This window comes from Callionymus lyra, chromosome 18, assembly GCF_982586985.1.
Source record: "Callionymus lyra chromosome 18, fCalLyr1.hap1.1, whole genome shotgun sequence".
In the NCBI taxonomy this organism is placed as follows: domain Eukaryota; kingdom Metazoa; phylum Chordata; class Actinopteri; order Syngnathiformes; family Callionymidae; genus Callionymus; species Callionymus lyra.
The window spans coordinates 15,614,558-15,639,223 of NC_141835.1; the positions used below are offsets into that span (position 1 = coordinate 15,614,558).

General features: G+C 43.1%; 2 protein-coding genes across 2 annotated transcripts in view; one reads left to right on the top strand and one right to left on the bottom strand.

The window, feature by feature from the left end:
• The first annotated feature begins 1,084 nt into the window (after window positions 1-1,084).
• Window positions 1,085-13,817, top strand: tgfb3 (transforming growth factor, beta 3). The gene is made up of 7 exons (XM_087780476.1): window positions 1,085-1,804; window positions 9,031-9,194; window positions 10,659-10,788; window positions 10,869-10,976; window positions 12,205-12,349; window positions 12,922-13,075; window positions 13,138-13,817. Exons 1-7 carry the CDS (start codon window positions 1,459-1,461, stop codon window positions 13,294-13,296), a joined length of 1,206 nt encoding a protein of 401 aa, XP_087636602.1. The 5' UTR covers window positions 1,085-1,458; the 3' UTR covers window positions 13,297-13,817.
• Window positions 13,818-14,909: 1,092 nt separating this feature from the next.
• Window positions 14,910-24,666, bottom strand: part of ttll5 (tubulin tyrosine ligase-like family, member 5) — a 51,704-nt gene continuing 41,947 nt past the window's right edge. The window contains exons 30-31 of the mRNA XM_087780465.1: window positions 21,040-21,122; window positions 14,910-17,126 (exon numbers count right to left, since the gene is read on the bottom strand). Coding sequence (XP_087636591.1) covers window positions 17,074-17,126; window positions 21,040-21,122 — 136 coding nt within the window. The 3' untranslated portion in view covers window positions 14,910-17,073. The remainder of the gene's footprint in view (window positions 17,127-21,039; window positions 21,123-24,666) is intronic.

Consider the following 24,666-nt stretch of genomic DNA (forward strand, 5'->3'; position numbering starts at 1 on the left):
GTCTGTTTTTGGATGATCTAATTCTAAAATAATTCAGGATTACTCACTCATCAGTGATAACTATTTACTTGTTTTTAGCTTTATTTTTGACTTAAAATGATCATAATAAACATTTATTAAAAAAAAAAAAATAGAGTGTAATGTTGGTGAAAGTCACTCAAATTTGTTTTCACTGATTTGACTTTCAGTCTCAGAGGCGGTTGAACTTTTACAATTATTGTCTTTATACACAGATTCAACAAATCTGAACCACCTCTATACGTAGTTTTTGATATTTAAATCATTATGTTGGGGTTCCTTAAGAGGCGTACTTTCCATGCATTTTATGATGTACATTTTTAATCATTCAAGTCTTAGCTACTCGTGGCATGATGGGAGGGACACCCTGGATAGGAGACCTGTCTATCATATTGATGTAAGACTGTTATCAATAAAGAGTAACACATTTACTAAATGTATATCTTTGAATAGTGTGAGAAAAATAGAGAGCTCGGAAGACACATACTTAATAATCCTAACCTGTCTTGCTGTATGACAGCAGCAATAATAATAACTTATTAGACAGACAGACAGACAGACAGACAGACAGACAGACAGACAGACAGACAGACAGACAGACAGACAGACAGACAGACAGACAGACAGACAGACAGACAGACAGACAGACAGACAGACAGACAGACAGACAGACAGACAGACAGACAGACAGACAGACAGACAGATAGATAGATAGATAGATAGATAGATAGATAGATAGATAGATAGATAGATAGATAGATAGATAGATAGATAGATAGATAGATAGATAGATAGATAGATAGATAGATAGATAGATAGATAGATAGATAGATAGATAGATAGATAGATAGATAGATAGATAGATAGATAGATAGATAGATAGATAGATAGATAGATAGATAGATAGATAGATAGATAGATAGATAGATAGATGGCTAGATAGATGGAGGAGAAACTATCTGAGGAATTTGTGAAAACACATTACAGTCCAAACAGGGGCTCCAGTGAGCCGCCCCTCCTTCAGTAGCGTCACAGTGTGAGAGTATAAAGCGGAGGTGGGAGTGGGAATTCTGTGGAGTGTGTGAGAGTCCTGGAGTGAAGGGAGACAGCAGAGAGAGGGAGGTAGACAGGGAGACGCATTGACTCTGAGTGGATGAAAAAGCAATGGATAGGCAGAAACCCAGCACACTGTCTGGCTTCCTGTAGAGAGATGCTCGAACACGTGGAGAGGGAATGAAGAGGAAGATTTCTGCTGAAGGAGTGATCTCAGAGATGGCACGGATTTGTTGTCTTACAAAGTTTACAAAGATGACTTAGCACTAGGGAAAAATGGGAATCGTCCAGGGACAGAATTTACTCACAACCTAGATGAGAGGAGAAGAGAGCGGATCCTAAGTGTACTTTCTGTTTAGTGCTTGACAAAAGCATCGAGGGTGAAATATGAATCCGGGCAAGGCACTTTTGTTTTTCCTGCTCTCCACTTTGGTCACAATGACTCTGTCGCTGTCCACTTGCACCACCGTGGACATCGACCACATCACCAAGAAGAGAGTGGAGGCGGTGCGGGGACAGATCCTCAGCAAGCTGCGGCTCACCAGCCCGCCTCAGACCACGGGTCCGAGTCAGGTGCCGTATCAGGTTCTGGCTCTTTACAACAGCACCAAGGAGCTGATCGAGGAGCTGGGACGGGACCGGCAGCAGAGCTGTGGACAGGATAACACGGAGACCGAGTACTACGCCAAAGAGATTTACAAGTTCAACATGATTAACGGTTCGCCGGAAAACAGTAAGTCCCAAACCCTTTACTGGGAACACCTCTTCATGGAAACACCTGTGACATCTTGAATTGCTTTTGCCTTTTTTTTAGATTTGATAGATATATGTATCCGATCATTACTTCCAGAACCTTCAGGCTCTTGCTGAAAATCTCCTGATTGATGGGAACTCCAGTGAAACAGCTTCAGGTCCTGGCTGGACAGGCTAGCATCAGGGACAGGGAGTTAGAATAGATCACCTTAAAGCTTCTTCAATTTTATTGTTAGATCAACACTAAGCTTGGTGCTTTCAAATTTGATTATTATTTTTTTTTTAAGTTTGATGGCTAGTAATCCATCCTCTTTAAAGATCTTTCAGCACCAATAAATTCTAGACTCTGGACGATAGCAAATCCCCCAACGTTGAGGCTACAATCTTGATTTAAAATGTCGAGGCGTACCCCTGTCGTGATGATGTTTTATGATAGCAAAATGTATTTTCTCTTAGAGAAATAAAGGCTTATTAGGCTTTTCACAACTTTACAGAAGCCTATATTGATCATACCACGCTAGCTGTAAGTATTTAGCCACGGCTGCAGGAATTCTGATGTGCACTACACTACTCCTCCGACCACTAGATGGCCATCATACACATACACAAGGTTGGTAAGGCAGTCTTGTTCCAAATTCACCAGGATATCAAATTCTACTTTCGTAGGATCTTATGATTATTGGACAAAACGTAAGACTCAAAGTTGCTTGCGTATCGGTCAATGCTAACCTTGGTTCCAACTTCTGCTGCAGGGTGAAGGTAGCTCAGCTGTCCTGTGATTTCCACCCTTCTTTTAAAGTCTTTCATTGGTTCATGGATAGTTTTCCATCGTTCTTTTTTATAGGGTTTACCATCTTATACTAGCAGACATGGTCCAGGCGGTCATTCATTTTCTTAGATTTATTCCCCTCACATGTCAGCGCTGGGGAACACCCCAGACAGGTCATTTGTCAGTTGTGGTAGCTTATGGCCTTCAAAAGATGGGACCGGATTTTTGAATCCATTTAAAAAAAATCTACCCACTTATGCAGGGCACAGAACAAACAGTCGAATCGGTATGAGCACTATTCCTCATACATACCTTGCACCAAAGCCATGGGAACTCCAGCTCCAGTCTGTCACATTCCTCTGCAAGGAAAATTCTCAGGCAGTTAAATTTGACTTTTTTTTGCCAAGTCCAATACCTCATTTCCATTTTCTGGCTGTGAGCTTCCTCAATACTCTTCACCCCCTCTCGCTTCAATTGGCCCCGCTTCTAGAAGCCGGAAAAGTTGTGTGTTGTGATAGAATTCCCTCGTTCTTCCATTCGGGTCTAATTTCCGAAATCTGAAATCAGGGGGTTTGCGAGATCTACCGGTTGTTTATGTTGTGCCGTGACATTAAGCAGGAGCCTCTAGCATATAAGCCCCGAATCAAATCCGTTTCACAGGTCCCACAAAGTGCTTCTGACATTCAAAATACACAGCTCAGGGTTTATCCGCTGGTCAGAGGTAGCAGAGCTCCCAAAACAAACAGAGCTCTGGAGGAGTGGGATCAGCCGTGGCCAGGTGCCCGGCACACATCACACATGGTCTCACACGCTCGCTGATAACGGCAGAACCTGAAGCTGAAAGTTAAAGTGTGGCGGCCCTGATGGTCGCCGCGGTGCCAGCACACGTTCATTTGCACTTTCCATTATGTAACTCCGGCGTGTAGCGGCCCAGCGTCTGCCATCCTGATAATTCTGCTGTGTGCTTCATTTTCATTCCTCTGGACATAATGACTTTTGCATTCGCTGGTTTTGGATTCTTTGGAAGCGCACTTTTTTTTTTTTTAAGGCTGCTTTTCATTTTTAACTCTAACCTGACGGCGTCTACGCTCACGTCGCTAACAAGCTCGACCCCGGACCTCCAGTCGTCTTCAGATCCGCGAATGCCATCCAAGAGGGCACTTGAGTTGGACCCGGGCCTTAGCTGGCTCTTCCAGATGTGACTCATGAATTATGGAGAACAAAATACTCTTTTATTTTCATGAAGACTTTATGGTTCCGAAGATGCAGGAAAGTGTCTCAGAATTGTTTGACAAAGTGCTTGGAGACGAGACACAAGGAAATCAGAGGTTTGGTCGTGAGGGCGGCAGTAGCAAGTAGCGAATCCTTCTCTCTTGAAACCTCCCAAGTTTTTCTTTGGATTATGAGGTATTCCCAGGTCAGTTAAGGGACTTTCATCTCGGGAGGATGTTCTGGATCTGCCCTGTGGCCTCCTCCTTTTTCCCTAGATTGCCTTATTGACAACCATCTTGACAAAAGCAAAAGCAATCTTAATTTTCCTAAGATTGAAGGTGCTTTTCATTTTTAAAGTTTAAATCTCCGAACTGCATTAACAAATATTTTACCAATTAGTACTTCAAATGCTACTCCAACCCAAGGCCTGCAGGCCCTATTCTGCTTGCTCAATTTTTTAATAGGGTGAATTAATGTCTTATATCTGATGGTTTCCCTGGAAATATCTAATCTAATCTAATCTAATCTAATTCCACATTTCTCACTGCAACAGTAACAAGCTTTAAATCAGATCGTCCCCTCGTCTCGGTTGAGTAAACTTAATACTTTACCAGACTATTCATTATACTGGTTTGCAAACTAGCATTGCTAGTGGGTTTAGCTTGGACTTCAGCTTGACTGACCTCTATCTTGACAACAACAGCTTCACAATTCTGACGTGAAATACTGACGGTGAATGTCGCCGTTACACAAGAGATGGTTGCTTATGCAATATAACCACGTAAAACCCAAAAGAAAATTGACGTTGATGAAGTTAAGATGCAGAATTCGAGTCACGCGTCCAAGGAAAACCAACAATCTACCAACAGCTAGAAAGCCTTCGTTGTTCGCGAGAGTCGATCGCCGGCCATCGAATCTTTTTCCCAAAATAAACAGCAGCGTAGTGCGACCGTGATTACGATAATTGCCCTTTCAGATTCGTAAAATAAATCTTGTTTATCGTGGCTGTAGCGCCGTAGCAGATGGCGTGCACCTGCTGCCTAGCGTTTCCTGTGTTTACCTCCGATACGCTACCGAGGCGATTACATCATGGCGAAGAGAGAGAGGGACGGTTGGTCCCCAAAGGGAGAGAGACGATGTCACGGTCCGAGCTCACCTGAATCCACGTTCAAATCCCAACGACACTCAAACTTTCAGTGTGGAAGTGGAGGATTTATTGGCTGTAAATTCCCAGACAAGACCATAAACTTGTGAACAAGTGAAATCAGTCCCAACGTCAAGTCTGTGCTGCAGGCAATGGTTCTCAACTCACCTACAGTTTAAAAAATCCTTAAAAAAAAGAGTAGTTTTTAGTTGTTTTATAATTTAAAAAAAGTTACAATATTAGTAGAAAAGTAAATAAAAACAAGTACATGAATATTTCTATTTTATTTTTCAAAAAATAAAGAAATGTTAACATGGCGAAAAATTGGTCTAAATTACATTAAAAGAGAAGTTATGATGTTTAAATATTATTTTAGAAAAAAAGAAACAAAATCATTTAGTAATTTATTGATAATAATCAGTAACTTAGTAGCTTTGTTACTGACTAAGTTAGCATTGCTAGCCCAGGTTAGATCCCCTTAATCCTCTTGCTAAAAGGTACTTCACAATGAGTAATAACTGGCAAATATTTGGCTAATATCTTCAATAAATATCATCATATGTCATTTATTAATAGTTAATATGTGTCTAATCTAATCTAATCTAAATCTAGACTTGTCTAGTGTTATTTGTTAATTCTTCTTTTTATGGATATAAATATCTTAACTACAATAGAGTACATTATAAAAAAACAAAAAAAAAACAAGTTAAACAAGTCTCTATTAAAAATGAGACTCTGGGTCTCAATAAGAATTTTACCTGTTCAAATAATAAAATAATGAAATCAAAATAAATAATCTCAAAAAGCCAAATCAAATCAATCAAAACAATTTGGAAAAGAATGTGACAGGTTAAATTTGAATAAATAATGATTAACAAAAAAAAAAATTGGATGTATGAAATATAAAAAAATGGTTATTTTGAAATATGTTCACTCTCAACAACAACAAAAATGTAATTCTGCCAATTCTTTTTATGTAAAACAGCTCAATATCAGAAATGATTTTCCTTTTTTTTTCTCAAGGTAAGTCTTTGACATTGTAGACATTGTAACAAGTATTGAATTAAAAGAAGTAGGACCAATTTTATGACCCAAAATTTACTTCAGGATAAATGAGGGTTGATCGGCTTAATGTCCAAGTATGTTTAACTGGAGCAGACTTGTGACACACTCGAGGAATCAGTCGATCCAACAGAGTCTGAGGATGATTTGAGGAAGACTGGGCCTCCTCTTGTAAGCTGCTGCCTCCGCGACACAACTTTGGAAAAGTGAAAAAAAAAAGAATTACATTGCTTGTTAGAAGCGTTTTGTTGCTACAGATGATAACTGTTAGCCACCGACTTTTCCTAACATTCCTATCGTTACACTTATGTCATAAAGCAAAAAGAAAAACTGGTCGATTTCATGATCCCAGGTGACGTGAAATCACAAAGTTTCCAGCAGCTGGTTATCATGAACCTCTTGCATCTGCTGCTCTCCAGGAAACCGTTTGATCAGAAGGTGAGAAGAATCTGCAGGAATATTAACACGACAGTGTTTCCTTTTAATTAATCGCGCGCTCCAGTCCAGCGGCCGACATGGAACGAATTAGCTCCCGGACCGTTTTGGCAAAAATAAGCAGTGATGTGAAATCCACCTAAAACCGTTGCAGTAGGAAAATATGAGGTCATCCAAGAGGAAACCGAAGACTTGATTAGAATTTCAAATCTCTCCGTTGAAGTGGGGCTTTCCACCTTCTGTGGGGGAGGACGGCGAGCAAGGGGGTGAAGCGGGAGGCAAGTGAGGTTTCCTCCGCGTGGAAACGCTGGACAGATATACAGCTGCAGATTAAACTTCTAAAAAAAAAAAAAAAAAAACTTTGTGGAAACATCAGATAATGATATTTGGATCATTTTGCATTGTGGGTCAATCAAAGTGCAGATAGTCAGAAGATGCTTCTGCAGAGTTTCCACATTTAAAAGGTACAATTTCACATCGAAGGGTTTCGAACCTCTGGTCGTAAATTAGCCGTCGCTCGGCTGTCAAAGTTTCCACTCGTAGAAAGCTTGCACGTGCGTCGCCGTGATCCTGCTTTTATGACGCGTTTTCTTAAAAAGTTCAAGCAACATACCTGCAAGCAAAGCTCTAAACTTGAGCTTTAAATATTTAGCTTCACTTCTGCTTCCTTTTTAAAATGTCACTCTATAGACTCGAGTGGTGTCTCCGGAGCCATAAGAGGCACAATTTTGAATTATTTATACAGTGACTATTAGTTAATTTGTCTCTTTACCTTACAAATCATTGGGGTACACGTCACAGATTAAACCTTGTGTTGCCTCTTGGTCAAGGTGAATACAAGGGATACTTTAAACATTTGTTTTCATGCAAAGCGAAGCAGATTCAGATTTTTATTAGGTAATTGAAACTGAAACAAAGCACTGGAATCTGTGTCAATTTTCTAGTTTTCTGTGTTTATTGTCATAACTGGTGCTGTTAAGGTGGGCCGGCACTGAACAAAGACATAACTCTGGTAGCAGGTGTCTTTTAGGTGAAAATATCATCCTCAACCGTCTCTGGTTCCATTGTGGTTAGTGAGGCTGCCTGGTGGAAGTTTTTTGGCCAAACTCTTTCTGTCCATCAGAGGGTCTAGAAGAAGAAGTTTTCACCAGGCTTTTTAGAATTTTTCTGGAAAAGTATTTTGGTCTTCCATCCCGTATTTGGGTTTACGAGCGCCCAGGTCTGTAAGGAGATCTGAGCGATGTCCCGCGACTTTACTGGTGTTGTTCAAGAAATTGAGAAGAGTTCCAGATAGTCAATCAAAAGGACCATGTCCCTGTTAAAGCAACAGACACGTTTTCTGGCCATTTTGGCTTCCTGTTGTTTTCTATGGATAAGATAACATGTCGTCGTGCTTGTATACCAGGTACTACATTGGAAGGTGGCCAATAGAAGCATTAAGAATTGTGGTTCTCAGGTATAATTAAAGAATGGTCTTAAAAGTCATCACCTGCAATGCCTTAGATTCTGCATGCAGTGAGAATGACATCATTAGCATACAGTGTACATTTGTGGATATACAGTATTTGTCTCGGTGTGTTGCTTACGGTCAACATCAAGGCACCTGTCCGCCTCACACACCGCACCGCCTGCTGCCGACTCCAACATGCGGGACATTTGGTTTTGATTTCATGACTTCAACTAGTTGCTAATTCGAAAGTGTACTAAGCACAAGCAGATGTAATAAACCGGGGCCTCCTGGAACCTTAAATTTAGCCCCTGCAAGTCTACAGCGGTAAACAAACTACACGTTTCATAGTATATCAGTAAACCTTTAGAGCATTTTGGAAGAGAATCTATTTGTTTTTGTGGTGTTGTTTTTGGAAGACCTGATGTTGAACTTTGATGGTCAAAACCACTAACATGCAGAATGTATAATTATTCAATTTCAGCTAAAAAGCAAAGTTCAGAACAAGTTGGTGAGAAGTTACTTAGATGCTATGATTGAAACTAACTTCACCGTTTATTGAGATTCGTTTGAAGAGATTTATTTTCTTTAATTAATTCTGTGATTTAAATAAAGTACATGAGTTTACAGTAAGCATGTGGAGTTCATGAAATTACATTTGTTGCCATTGTGTTTTCACCGGTTGTGATTTTTATTCATTGAGTTCATACTGTTCATTAGCAGCTGTAGAGGTCTGTTGTCGCTAACATCAATGTTTAGGACTACTGACTTATGAGGTCAGCAGGTCAAATAAAGACAAGCCTCCTGGACTTGTGGGGGAATAGAGAGGCATTCACACGTCAACCAAGAGACATAAGCGTATTCTGGCTCTGCCCCATGGCCTCCACCACAATGAATATCAATTTCAACATAAACTTCTCTTGGAGTTCAAGTGGTCCTTTGAGTCTCTCCTTTGATTCCAAGCATTATTTCTGTTTTGAGAGAAAAAAAAGTTTTCTCTGACTTTAGCCATCAAGAACATTGCTGCTAGCCAGTGACGTTAACACCGATAAAAGTCAAACCAAGCTTTCTCCATCCATTCCATTTAAATGAAATCACTTGTATTCCCCTTAATGTTCTTCTTTATTTTTCCTGCAGATGATCTCCCCAACTGCCCAAAGGGAATCACCCCCAAGGTGTTCAGATTCAACGTCTCCACAATGGAGAAAAACTCCACCAACTTGTTCCGGGCCGAGTTCCGAGCCCTGAGGATCCCCAACGACGGCGCCAAGAGGAACGAGCAGCGTATTGAGCTGTACCAGGTGTGTGTGAAGTACAGTACAAACTCGGGAGAGAAGGGGCATGTGGTCCACTTCTCTACAAATCACACCAGCCGATGCGCTGAGAAAGATGAAACACTGAAGCAACAGGCTCTGATCGTTCTTCCATGTGCTCGCATGGATTCCACATCAAGGAGAATTTAAGAGCTCGCACAGAACGTTAGCCTAGCATACGCCAACTTCCTCTCGCTGTCGATCTCAATGTCCGTCTGCCGTAAATCCAGAAGCCTCAAGAGTTCTGCGCCTGCTCGTGCGAAACTCTGCAAGGTTCTCTGATTGCAGGGTGGCAAGTTTCTTTGTTAGGGTCCCACGAGAGGACGATGATCAGGTTCCAACACTTCCCTGCCAGAAAAGCGTCTGCAGCCCCGCATACCTTCTCTGCCGCCGGCGCAGGGACTGTCAGGCCTTGAGATTGTTCGCAGGGTCCGAAAGAGAAGATAGAGGCCGAGTTACTCGCCGGGGGAGTAAACGGAGCCGCTCCTCGCCCCCACAACGAAGTCTGCAGGCTGGCGCTGGCCCCTCGCTCTTACAGGAAGAAAGATTAGATGCCGACAATGTTCAGGAACCCAATTGTCCAAGTCGCAGACACACACACACACAGCTCCTAAACACATATTTCTCCTGACTTAAGATAAAGACCTTTGTCTTTGTCGCTGCTGTGTGGAACAGACGATGATAACATTTAAACCTCTCGGGGGTCCCGCTAGCATGAAAAGAATATCAACTTGCCTTCACATTTCACTACATACAGCATCTAAAAATATATGTGAACACAACACATTTTTGTTACTTAGTTTTAGCAACTAACTTCTCTGTTACTTTCTGTTACTTTGACAAGGCGGGCAGTCGCAGCATGATACAGCATGAGAGTTCCAGTTAAGAAAATCAATTTGAATCACAGTAATGTCATTTTCAGAGTTAGGAAGCCACCATGTCCAAATAAACAAAAAACAAATAAAAAGACGATTGTTGTTAGCATGCTAACAAGCTTTTTTGGCCACAGATGACTTTGAAATTCACGTCGCAAAGCAACAACACGCCAATAAGAAAGAAGTCAAACTTATTTTTGAGAAGACATTTGATGAAAAAGAAGTGACGTAGCAGACGACTACTGCCCTTTAAAAATGTGGGCTACTAAATAGAAAAGCTTGACCAGGAGATGTGAACCTCTGAGTCATATCACAAGAGAGATCAAAGGGGAAAATGACCAGTGAAAAGCCTTGAAGGGTTGAAGTCAAGCTGTCAAGCCAGGGGTAGAAGTGGAGGCGGCTCGGTTGGCAGCAGCGGGGTCTCAACATTAACTTAGCGACAGTGGGAATCACTTTTTCCGTGAAGACGTTTGGCCCGAGCCGTCCCGGATAGTTTGGCCCGGACAGAACGGCTCTGCTCCTGGCACGTGTGCGCACAAGTTTGCTCAGCTGTTTCATATTTCCCTTCTGCCGGCAGATCCTCCAGAAAGATGACCCCAAAGCCAAGCAGCGCTACATTGGGGGCAAGAATGTCCTCACCAAGGGGACGCCGGAGTGGGTGTCCTTCGACGTGACGGAGACGGTGAGGGAGTGGCTGATGTACCGACGTGAGTCCTCCCAAAGTTGTCCTGAGTGGTGAGCCGGTGACGGCGCACAGATTTTCATTCCGTCTTTTACGTCCTCTCAGAGACAAACCTGGGTCTGGAGATCAGCGTGCACTGTCCGTGCCACACTTTCAAGCCCAATGGCGATATCATAAAGAACGCCAACGAGGTGCTGGAGGTCAAGTTCAAAGGTGAGAAAGCATTTTCGCATCTTAGCTTCTCATCTCGATACGTTGACATAGAGGGAGCACTTAAACCTGACTCGGATCCTTTTGTGAAGTTCCGGCTCTGGATGAAACCTGCACACATTTTTCTTCCAACAAGGCCGAAAAGGAACAACATCATGGGAACAAGGGCAATCTGCTATCTCACTTAGCACCGGGGGCCTCCGGGCCCCCAGTCATGGGAACGCTCAGCACTGGCCTGGCCGCAAGGAATGTGCTGCCATGGCGCTCAGACGTTTGGCCCCTAATTAAAGAGGGCCAGTGCGTCCACTGGCCGCTTCTCCCTTGAGATATCTGCTGCTTTAGCTATCACGTGGAGATGGGATGAGCAGATGCAGGGTGGAAGCAGTGATGGGGGCTGTTGGAGGGGGCTCAGTGAGACAGCAAAGTGCAGACAAATAGAAGTAGGACAATGGTTCTGACATCCAATAACCATGAGCAGGTTCTTGTTGCATCTTCACATCAGCTGCTACATCAGGGGTAGGGAACCTGGTCCAGAAAGAGCTGCAGTGGGTGCAGGTTTTTGTTCCAACCGATCAAGCATGTAAAGTTTAACCAATGAGATTTCAGCTGAACAAGCAACACCAGACTGACAATCAACTGATTACACTCCTAAGACACCTGATTGGATAAAATGTGTCCTTGAATGGTTGGAACGAAAACCTGCACCCACTGCGGCTCTTTCTGGACCAGGTTCCCTACCCCTGTGCTACATGATAAAAGTAGGACGGCCAAAAGAACCCTTGGAAAACTTTGGCCATTTTGTTAAGTCACTAGGCCAAATCCATGACGGATTGATGATACCCATCTTCTAACAGGGTAGCAGCTGGAGCAAAGAGACCCAGACATCACTCTCTAGAAACCTACTTGACCTTTCCTGGGGGAACACCATGGTGTTCCCAGGTTATGTGGTAGCCCAAGAGACATCCTAACACGCTTTTCATGGTTTGGAGAGGCAGTAATTCTAGTTCGAGTCTCCACCAAATGACTAAGCTCCACTCTAATGGAGAGTCAAGACACCCTGTGGGGGAAACAAATTTTGGTCGCTTGTCACTTTGTGTTTTCAATCTCCACAAAAACTTAGATCAGAAGATAAATTGAAGACTCACCTCAAAAATCACACAAATGTCTTTTGCCATTTCATCACAATCTTCAAAGTTATTGCGAAAACTTGACAGTCTTTTTTTCACCACAGGGATGGAACAGGAGCAAGACGACCAGACCCAGAGAGAGCAGCTTTACCCGCATCTTATCCTAATGATGCTTCCGCCGCACCGGCTGGACACGCAGTCGTCGTCACGCAGGCGCAAGAGGGCGCTAGACACAAATTACTGTTTCAAGTAAGAAAACTTGGAATGTTAGCAACCGTTTTAATTATTGCCAACGTTTAGGAATTTTAACCAAGCTTCAAGACACCTAGATCTATGAAGTAATCGCTAAATTAGCAGATGTCAGAAGTTTGATAAACTGGACCCCCAATGGAATAGAAAGCACTACCGACATGGTGCTTCTTTCCCATATGTGCATGAACGATCCTATTGGATATGGGTGGGAATTGTTCCTGAAGCTCTATAGTCTCAACATCAAGTATAAACTAGTCGTCGGAAACCAGCAACATCAGCTGACATGTCCCGCAGAGACGCCAGAGGAAAACAGTGTGCACGGAAAAACAAGTAATCTCGTTAATCATCTTTGGCTGATACAAGTCGAGATCTGTCGAGACTCTAGAAAACACCACACGTGGTCTGGATTTCCTCCGTCAGCCAGACTGGCAGAATCAAGACACCTGGTCTGGCTCCAGGAGGGAAAATAAGGGCACACCTCAGCGTGGAATTCTAGTCATGAATGTCACAGGAGGTGGTGGAATTGTTAAATTTATCTCCGGAGTAATAAAAATGCTTTCTGTCCACAGCAATTATGAGGAAAACTGCTGTGTGCGACCACTATACATCAACTTTCGACAAGATTTGGGGTGGAGGTGGATCCACCAGCCGGAGGGGTACTACGCCAACTTCTGCTCCGGACCCTGTCCTTACCTCCGCAGCACTGAAACAACCCACAGCTCGGTGAGATGCCGACAACCAAAAATATCAGTCAACATCTGTGCTGATCTTCTTTCTCCCTCCAGCTGCTGAGCCTCTACAACACCCTCAACCCGGAGGCTTCCGCGTCCCCCTGCTGCGTCCCTCAGGACCTGGAGCCGCTCACCATCCTGTACTACGTAGGTCGCTCACCGAAAGTGGAGCAGCTCTCCAACATGGTGGTCAAGTCCTGCAAGTGCAGCTAAGAAGTTTTTGCCATGAAAACTTCAGGAATCTTCTGGAGCCCCTTGACACCACTCCACCGAAAAATCAAACTCATGGACCTCTTGTTGAGGCTTCGGCTACATCTGACTCACTTCCGGCAGTCGTGACCAGCATGTACCTCAGCGTCTAACATCAGTATTTAAATCTGTTCAATGACCACTGCATCTGTCAGGACGTCCCCATGTTTGTCACGGGAGAATGCAGACTGAACTCGAACACGAAGGACATCGTCGAATGTCTGAGCTGAAAAACTAAACTTGCTGCACATCCTGTTTATTTAGGATGCTGTAAATAAAGTAACAAACATGCTGGAACGTCAAGTAGTATTTCCACAGTTTTGCTTACCTCTGTGACAAACTTCCAGGGATTGTTTCGTTCAACGGCAGTTTTACGAGACGGCGTACGTCACTAAGTGAACCTCCGAACACAAACTGTAAATGTTTTTGTTTTTATTACTCTTGAAAATCTTTTTTTTTTTATTAAAACTGATGGTTGGCTAGAATATTTTGTCAGTTTTTCTTTGGAGGTGCAATATCCTGTTACCTTTATCCAATTGAATACTTCCAGTTTCTACAGTGGACATTCACAATTATGTATTGTTACCCATCTCGATCATCCATTATCCTCATTGGTTGTCTTCTTTACCTGCAACAAGTCATAGTTTTTGGGTCCTTTATAGTGACTTTCAATTAAACCTCAATCGATCATTACATCTTGGCAGTAACCATTACCGTTCTGTTACTCCCTACTTTTACTCTTACGTTCAAAATAAATACTCAGGTTTATGTCAGATTTCAAAATATATTGTCTTAACACTACTACCCTGTTGACGTGGTTAAACCTGGTAACATTCCCCTTGTACTAGCTTGGGTTTTCTCCTGAATTGTGTGCATGAATGGTTGTTTGTCTGTATACGTGCCCCTGCCTCGTGCCTCTGTTAGCAAGTCGCTTGGATCGCCCCCAGCAACCCCATTATGGAACATTATGAATGGTTGGTACCATTTACTTCAATTAAAATGTTTCATTCATCGTTTTCGGGCAGAAATGTTGGCTCAGGAACTAACTTTCAAGAGGTCGGCTGCCAAATTAAAAGTGCTTCAATGGCAGCCATCCTAACAAAATGCTAATCTACAAGGAAGGCTAACGTTGCTGAGACGCATACATTGCTGCGGTTCGAAATAGTTGCAGCTCAGGACACATTAGAAAAGTAAGCTGTGTAATTCAGTCATGATCAGAAATTAAGAGTGAAGTTTGGCTCCTCTGTGTCCTTTTAAATAACAAATGTTACTTTTCACTTAGCTGCGAAGTGATAGCTTAGCAATGAATCCATTCAAGTTCAGGACTGGAGTGGTGCTAAATAAGTTACTTTTGGGTGTTGTGCAACTATCTTACACTGTTAACTGTTGGCTCACTACTTACCTTCCTTATTACTGGACAAATAGACTGAAACCTGGTTCTATTGATCGCTCTCGAAAAGGGATGGACCCATCTTGATGTGAATTAGAAGGTTTTGAAGACAACACACAGAAATAAAAAAATCAATAAATACACATCATATTTGACATTTCTTTATTGCCACACTCACCGCGTCGATCGTCGTGCTGCTACCGTAAACAACCCTGAACAAAGTCTCCATTAGCGAAGAAGGCAAACATCGATTCAGTTCTGGCAGTAGGATTTTTGTAGCATGCACACGGACAAGACGAGAAGGTGTTTAAGGTAAACAAGAACTGTATTGTCAGACATGCAAAATTATTCAAGTATTTTTGGACATAAAAATATATTCATACGCTTGATATTTATTACTCGTGTTACCACACCCTGAGTGCTCGATGGGTCCAGGTTGCCGTCACACCAAACAACCTTCACCAGTGGCTCTGCATATTTGAAAATACAACTACTTAAGTCAACAACTTTGGTCCATAAATCAAATACACATGCCACGATAGTTCAAGACAAAATTGTAACAGTTGGTCCAACACAAGTTCACAAAGAACCTATAGGAATGGTTCACTTTTTAACCCCCCCCCCCCCCCAATATAAAATATATAAATAAAAAGCACTTTTCAAAATTGTTCACTCAAATATTGCTACACACTAAAAACCTTTTTTTTCTTAGTTTTTTTGCACACAAAAGCAAGCTGGCTAGACACAAAAACAGCGGTTTGCACCACAACAACCTGCACTGTTACACACCTCACTACGAGGGATTTTTTGAGGTTGAAAATGCAAATGCTCAGGCTTACACTGGCCAAAGCAAAGGCCTTGGATTTAGATCCAGCGCCGTATACAAGAGACCCAACTTGTTGCTTCCTCCCAGTACCAAAAGAAGAAGCGATAAAGAGGATGGTGGTGGTGGATCCGTAGTCATTGACATAGTGGAGACCCTGGGGAATATGCTAGTATCATATGGAGGGATATTCCGTCACGCAACCAGACCAAACATATAAATATCTACGGAAGAATGACGATTCCATAACATTGATCGTCTTTGTGGGACACTTCAGGGATGCAATGCAACACTTGGTGGGAGCACCATCAATGACTACAGCTAAAGCAATCCATCACTGATCCAACAGCTGTAGCGCTTCAGTAACGCAACACAAACGCTTTCAATGCAATGGGAACAAATTTAAAATTAAACCTTCTAGTTATATGAAACTGAAATGGCCCCTGGGGTCCTTTCTTTGCAACAAAAAAATAGACTGAAAGTAGTGTTCAGTCTGTCAAGGCAACAGCTATGTTGCTTCCTGAAAACACATTCATGACAGAAATTGAAAAACCATGTAAGAAATACGACTGTCAAGTTTTGCGTACATGGTAAGCTTTTCAAGCGAAAAAAAAGAGTAAGCAATGCTACCAATACAGTCATTCCAATTGGCTAACAGTTAAACATCGAGTCTAGAGAGGGTAACAGTAGAAATAACCAGCTAATTGTCTGTTTAAATCTTCATTATTTAGCTTTTAGGAAACGTGACGGCCACAGCTTCCACGCCATTAGCCAAATAAGCGATCGTTTATACATATTGCCGTTACTTTAGCTGCTACAGATACACTAATAGCACAAACATAAACAGCAGTAGACATATCTACAGTTGTACAAATGTGATTCTGTAGTCTGGAGAGGCCGTTTGCTGAGTCGAATAGGTGCTGGTTGGAAAAAGGCAGGTATAAAAAGACGTCGCAGAGACCTGTCTCGCTGGAAGGATAGCTCAAACTCAGGAACAGGTAGAGGTGATTTATCTCCACAGTGGCCTGGAAACAGCCATTTCTGGGAAGGTTGCAGCTTCCAGAAGATTCTTTGAGCACCAGGTGCCGGTCTTCGACACATCCTTTGGATAGAAAAAGAGTCAGATTTGGCTCCAGCGAAGACAGGAAGTCACAACTCCAGCATGTGTGACCTCAACAAGTCAGCGTGAAAATTGAGGCGTTCTGCTGCTCGGCGCTTCCAGGGCTCAAGGGGGAGCATCTGCTAAAGTCTCTACCTGCAAATGACATCATCTTGCTGGAGAACTAAGACGAGGGTGGGCGTTTGTGGAGATGCAGATTTTTCGCTGCAGATCTGATGATGGAGAGCTACATGATAAAGTTCCCGACTGAAGCTGGGAAGCCCTGGCCTGGCACACATCCTGAGGCTCGTGCTTATGAGGATTTAGAAAAGATGTCTGCAAATGTCGTCTGCCCAGAATATCCAGTCACATGCAGGGACACCTGTTGGGCCAGCAGACCGGGAGGACTTGTCCTCGGTCAACTTGGTGTCATCTGTGACTTGGCTCGGGGCCATTGAACAGCGTGCGGTACACAGACAGACCTTGAGAGGAAAGGAAAACATAAATATTAGTTGGAAACATAACTTTATGGTAGCAAGATTTTGATCCAAAAAGAGCTGCCAAGTCGCTTCTTTTCCCATCTTGTAAGTAAAATATTTCTTTTAACTCTCTTGGTGCTAGCCTTTTAAACAAACTGTTTTTGGTTGTAAAAGTCGTCTATTGTCTCAGTTGTGGGGCTTCCAAGAGTCTATTAATTCCTTGGCCAACGGCTAGGACAGACATCTAATTAGCATTGGTTCTGATCCAAACAATTGAAAGGTCAAATCAAGACCTGGTTGGATCTACATCAACCTCTGCTTTAACTGTAGCAGTGATTAAGTAGCGGTTATGTGTCTTTAGATCGTCTCCAAATGCAGGAAATAACAGCTACACCAGGTAAAGGGTTGGGAGACGCCTGGAAGATTTTTTGGGTCAGGCTGTGGTTCTGACGTTGTCCCAGCTTATGTTTGCACCTGCAGAATTGCCTGGTCAGGTTTTCATCTGGCTGACCGTTCACTCCCTCGGCGTGTCGCTCTGGCATGAGGCCAGCCATCAAGCGCAGAAAAAAAAAGGGCTTTCCGACTTTAGTTCGAGCTGCTGTTAGTGCTCCCAAACAGTATTCTCTTTCATACCCTCTCAGCACACTCTGTTTATTTTGGTGCTTTTTTACACCGTGAGGTCTGACCAAGCTGGAAAACCTCTCGCTGGTTTCCAATACGATGACACGACAGCTGGAAGAGGCGTACGGCAACTCCGCAAGAGATGCAGACACCAGTCCAGGTGACACTTATACTGTATGATTATATATATTATACACCCTGATGGTTCTCAAACCCCTACAGAAAAGGTTTTTGTTACAACCAGTCAAGTACACATGGGCTGATGAATCAGGTGTCAACTTAAACAAGCAGAACCTGACAGATACAAATACCTGCACCATCTTTTTAGAGTACGGGTTTGAGACCCCGGATTGTATATTGACCCCAGAGATTTCTAATACAATAGGAAGCTAATCGATTCTTTGTTCTTTTTTTATCCCGGTTGTGTTGTTTTTGCTAACTGAAGGTCAAAAAATGCAGTGTCTGGCCGTCTCATAAATCGCATCTTGTGAGACTTTCACTGGTATTGTGGTGGCCATCCTATTGCTGACACCATTTGTGAGATGGCGTCTCATCCATGGTGTCCAGTATCAAGTGAGACTTTTTCTCACCAGGCAGCTTGATGCTCTCTCTAATTCTGGAGAGGGGACTTTAGCACCTTTGGTGCAGACCCAGGACATGTTGGAAAGTCTCCCACTTGACCTGGGAATGCCTTGCCTCGGTCTTTTTGGAGGGGAAAGGCTGGACGGGTTTTCCCCACCTGCTGCCCATGCATAGATTGTGCCACTGGTTAAGTTTCACTCTCAGAGCAATTTAAGGACTGTTTATTTTGAAAAAATCAACTTGTTCACGTTCGACTAACCTGCTTCTCTAGTTGCCTAGAGGAGCGCCACACCACTTCTTGGATGCTTCTGGAAAGCAGATTGTCGCATCTGGTGAAAGCGCGAAGAGCCGCATTGCCAAAGAACAGGGAAAAATGGTTTGGTTATGCAACGCAGTTGAACTCACCTTTCAGTTAGTTCACTTTCTAAAAATAAAACCTGTGTGGTGATACCTCACAGAGCTCCTTGTATCTTGAACATCACTCTGTTTTCCGTTCCGTCGTGAACGCAGAACCAGATGGAGTTCATGAGACTTTACATTATAAAAAACAACATTCTGTTTTAAGGGTTCGATTGCCAACATCGACCTTCCTAACGCAGGCACGATCAGATTCTTATTAAAATGGCACATTCATTTCCTTCTTGAAACCAGGAGAAATAAATCTTCCCTCGCACTCGGGCCATGGAGACTTGAGCGGCCATTGCCAGGGGAAAGAGCTGTAAAACACATGTGGTTGATATAACCTGGGTTTGTTAGCTTTGATAGGTCCTCAGAAAACCCTGCGGTCGCGTTAGAAGTGAATCGGCGGAGAAAAGAGCCGGCAGAAGAATAGGGCGACGCAACAAGAGGGGAAGAGATTAGAAGAGCACACACGACAGAGATAAAGGGAGAGTGTGATTGATGACGAATGACAGCTGATCATGGAGAATGCTCTTGACTTGGACCTACTCTAACTCCCTGTCAGAGTCGATCACCAAAGCTCAGTCATCTCTGTACAAAGGTAAACGGGGCAGACAGAAAGTCCTGACTCACTCCTAAGCCCAACAAAGGCTGTGTCCCCTATAATAACACCTCGTTCCCTCTGAAAATGCCCCACACTTGCTTCTCTCCCATCTACATTTGTGAGGCATGGATGAACAGGCCAGTCGTCCACCTGTCTCCACTTAGCGCCTCAACCTGGGCGTTCAGAGCGATTACTGGTCACCCACATCGTGATTGCACGACTGATGCTTAGATTCTTATAGCTGTGTGTTAAAGAGCAGATAGCTCTCCAGGACAAATCATAATGCTGGATTCGTTTTTGACAGGCATGTTTGAACAACTGTTTGATAAGTTCTTAAAGGTTAACACCACTTAAAAAAATTACTGTAGGCCTAATTCTGTGGTTGAAAAAAATGTGGTGTTGATACACGCACAAGTTGTAAAGTATTACCGGTAATAGAATTATCGAGCGAGTGAATAGTTGTATTCGACTTGTTGTTTGGTAGTGCTTGGGTGTCCCTTAAATCTGTCATAAAGAATTGTTAGTTTAGTTTTAGTGGGTCCTGTCACAGAAGCCAAAGAACAACTAGTAAATAGTAAAAGACCAGTTGTTGAAAAACTGCAGGTATTAAAAATCTAACTGATCTTGGAAAAAAACAAAAGTACATGTTTAGCAATTGTACTGATCAAACAAATGTATCCACATAATTCCAAAAAAATAAAGTGGTGTTAAACAAGCAATCCAAAAGTTTCTTTAGTTCACAACAGTCTTTTAAAAACAGTGTTCTCTGATGAATCAGCCTCTGTGATGAAGTCACCCCGGTCATAAACAAGTTGACGCACACGTGTTCGTGTGATTTACTAATGTATATCTGCAGATCAAACTTTTTATTATGTCATCCGAGTTCCACAGTCAACCCGACCCCACGTGCAACTTGTTGGGTGCCAAATTGGGCCGTTAGAAAAACACAGGAGCTCCTAAATAAACCCCCACCCCGCTGAAAAACTTTTCCTTTCCGTTCCCTGAGGCAAAATTGCTGGCTCCTTCAAACAAACACCTAATAAACTCATCTGTTACAGCAACTGTTGCAGCTGGACACTGTGTTTACCGCACTTCTAACACTATATTCAGTTTTTAAATATCCGAACATTGCTATTAAATAAACTAGTAACTGGTTCACAATGTTGCGCTATTGCCTTATATGTTAATCTAATAGGTGCTCTGTGAGAGGTAGGGGACCGGTTCAGGGTCCCCGCCTCCCACCCTAAGCAGCTAGGATAGGCTGCGGACTTGAGGATGCCAAGGGAGTCTGAATGGTTCACAGTTGAACAAGGCAATTGGGGCCAGAAGAGGGTTTTCGGGAGTGTTTGAGTGACTCTAATTAAAATGAGGGGAAATGGCCGCCAGATGCCGCGTGACAAACGGTGCCATCACTTCCTACTGCTTCTTTGTAATCGGGCCTCTTATCTGCAAACTTTCTCGATCCAATTACCGGATTATTTGTTGTTACTAATTTGGTTCTGGCTCTCGATGAGGGCGACTCTCAGTAAGTCCTTGTTTGGGGTTTCTCCTCCTCTTCTCATCAGTCCAATGGAATCATGGTTAAATTACTGCTGATAATGAGTTCATATTAATCAACCGCGGTTATTTACTTTCTCCACAAAGATTAACACCGACCCATTAATGTTGTTGACAGTTGCATAATATCATGCTACATGTGTGCAGACCCACCTTTTTTACCGCAAAGAGCCTCGTAAACCATCTGTTGGCCACCGGACACTGTTCCGCTTGCCGACCTCTCCAGTGACGGTTGCCTGGTGCAAAGACATAATATATGTGTGAGCAAGGACAATAGACAAATCTTAGTGGTCATCAGAGTTAATCAGTTCCTGTGGACCTATATCTTTACTCTGAGTCACTTTAACATCAAAGTGTTGGAGCAGGACTAATCAGAAGCTAAGACAAAAACATCCACCTCTTCACTATACAGATGTGCTCCAGGTCAACTAAGGGACATCATCTCGCCACTTTACTTAAACAGGTGACATCCTAACAAGATGTGCAGGGCACCTCACTGACTGCCGTATTTTCCGCACTATAAAGCGCACTGGATTACAAGGCCCACCTTCAATAAAATGGCCTATTTTTGACTGTATGACTGGTTGAGCGCACAGCAGAGCGATTTTGTGCAAATGTTTTTTTTTGGAGTGTACAACAACCAAGACACACTCGCACAAAATGGTGGCAGTAATCTAACTCCATGGACGTCCGCCATGATGTGACGTGCGTCGTTAATCCCACCCTGTGATGACGCAATGACGTAATTCCGCCCACAGGTTTCTTACGGTTCCCACTGAAAGCGTCTTGAAGTGCCAATGCTGTCTTGTTTTTGTTTCGTTTTGATGTTTGGAAGCCTCATTAACCTAGAGAAGAGTTGATCCTTCACACAGGAAGTTGAAGTAATAAGCTTTCCAGTTCTTTTCTAAGTATTTTGAGGACCATCATATTAAGTTCCCAAAAGAAAAGTTTTCCACATACAAAAGCGTTTTTCTAGTCAGAGGATGAAGTGGTTAGTAGCGGAACGGCACGTCTGTAACCTTATACATTAAAAATCTGCTAAGTATTTTTTCAAGAAGGGGGAACAATAAATAAAGCTTAGTTGGCATTAACCTCTCGCCCCGTAACAGCAGCGTGCCAGGGCGGCATTAAGAAGGTAATGAGGGTGCACACTGCCTCCTTGTAAGGGGCTGCACAGTTGTTCTTTCATTGCATTACACAACCACAAATAGAATTGGCCCACTTTGAGCCGCGGCGTACCTTGACAGGAAGCAACTACTTTTATGTTGAGTGGGGGAAAAACACTTGACCTCTGGGGTTCTCAAATCGCGCTCTTTGTCAACAGCTGCCACCTCAAGAGTCGCTACTGCCAGCGCGTACCAACCTCCAACCAAATGTAAACACGACTCACAGGTAGCGGGTGTGTGATCCAGCACGGATAGAGCCGAACCATAATCACACATTCGGGTGCTCCCGTTTGTGGGTAGCGTCCCGTGAAAACAACTACTGTTGCGGTTGATTAATAGGCAGCGAGAGCAGCGTCGAGGCTGACGCTAATGGCTCGGCTGTAATTGTCACTCTATTAGTAATGCCACACGACAGCCGGGGGTTTCCGTAGTTACAGCCGCCACCGCCAAACCTCACAAACAAAATACCCAAACAGACTCATTTATTTAAGTTACAAATTGCTCCTTTCAAAGACCAAAGTTGCACGCGTCTAAGCAGGGCTTGCGGACGGCAGCTGTGGTATGTTGATAAAGACCCGCCCTGCCTGATAGCATTGACGGCGATTTGGAGTCAACTTTAGTTTCAATGTTCGGGACTCAAACATTTTTGTCCTACGCGGTCACTAAAGATAAGACGGATTCCACAGAAACGTAATTTGACCAGACCTTTAAACCGAAATGAACAATTGACTCCATCTGGGAAAATTAAAACCAAAATAGAAAAGCAGAATCTGCATTCGTTTTCAGTGTTTTTACTACCATGTGAGATGAAACAAAGACTGGTGCAGCAAGCTCAGTCATGAAGTCTCTTTATCGGAAGAAAGAGCTTAGATATACTGGTCCATCTATGTTCCATTCCTACCCTCTGTTCTCTGGGTATCCCTCTAAAGATCTAATGAACCATTGAGGATCAACTTTACAATGGCCAAACAAAAATGTATCAATCCACGACTCCTTTTAAGATGCCAAAGCCCTCTTAACAGAGCTTCTCACCAAAGAGTACAACTGTCAATCATGAGGTTTATTTAATTCACTTGAAACTGCATCTATCCGCCTGAGAACGTCTTGAGTGTATTAAAGTGAAAAAAAAATCAAAGTGTGCTGGAAATCTTGCCAACGTCTATTCAGCTTGTTTCTCCTCATCGTTCAGAAGTCGGTGGTGAATAGTTCATTCAGTCAGCATTTTTTTTAGACTGCTGATTGGAGAGTCTCCCGCTGAACAGTCTGACTCAGTGTTTTCATGGAATCAAGGGGAACGTTCACTCCTTTTTCCTATTTAAAAACAAATGTCTTTCTGATGAATAGATAAAAGTGTTAATCACGGGCAGTAGGGCTGCTCTGGGGAATGGGGGGGGCTGGTGAGTGCAGAGCCGGCATATCAAACACTTGGACTGCTTGCCCGGGGGTAGGTGTTTGGAGGGCTGGATAACCTTGAACTGTATGAATACACCCAGCACAGTGATTCTATTATAAGCTGGAGGGGCTTAAGGCCTCAAGTCAGATGCCTTTCAGATGTGCCTCAATAACAGAAGTATTAAACTGCTGCTAAAATGAGGGCTGGAAATAAAGGGAAGCAACTTATTATCCCGACTTTTCTCTGTCATTCTTTCTATTCCCCCACATTCTTTTTGTATTTCTCTTCATTGTTTCCATACGTGCATTTTTGGACCTGAAGCTTCCGTTTTTCCCACACTCTCCCCTGTCACACTGGTCCACCACAAAAATGCAGGACATAGTAGAGTGTGTGTGTGTGTGTGTTAGTGAGTGAGAGGGGGTGGGCGATGGAATTCCACATGCAGTGGGTAAACACGGTGACTGCCAGGAAGATACACACTCACAGGAGCAAACACGGCACCTATCTGGCTGCACTAACCTATAGAGCAACCCCTGCGCTGCACTCTTGCCCTCTTAACTCTTTGCTAACCTGGAGCCCCCAAGATTCAACCTCTGAAAACTGTTCCCACAGCACTTTCTAAAAGAGTACTCAGTCAAGATCCAGTCCATCCGGACACATCATGGGGAAAATGAATCCATCAGAAAGTCATAGACTATCGTGTTACCTAGTAAAGCCTAACCTGCCTCGAATAACCAAAGTGCCAAGTCTATGCTGATTTCCTACCATGGGTTCTTGTCTCACCCGAAATCTTTAAGGTCAGAGCGTCATTCTGTTCACTCTTTTAACCTGTGAATAGCAAAATAGATGGTGTATTTAAAGGACACGCTAAAAGATGAAAAGGTTATAAGGCTTGGTCCGGTGAATTCCAAAGGATGTCCCGAAGCTAGCAGCTAGGTTTTGGTAAAAGAGGTTCAAAGTGAAAATGGCGGCTCTGGCTCTAGGGGTACTAAGATGAATCAAAACTCATCTAAAATGATGGAGCTGATTGTAAGATATATTAAAGTTGCAAAGGCAATATCCATCACTGCCTGGTCCTGATACAACTGTGTGGAGAGTCAGTGCTTTGGCCTGTCATAAACAAATGGTCAAGAATGGTCACAGAGTTTCATTAAAAGAAAAGAGCCGGACGTTATATTAACCTCCCGTTTTGCTCTTTCTCATTTTCCCCCCTCTTTAGCT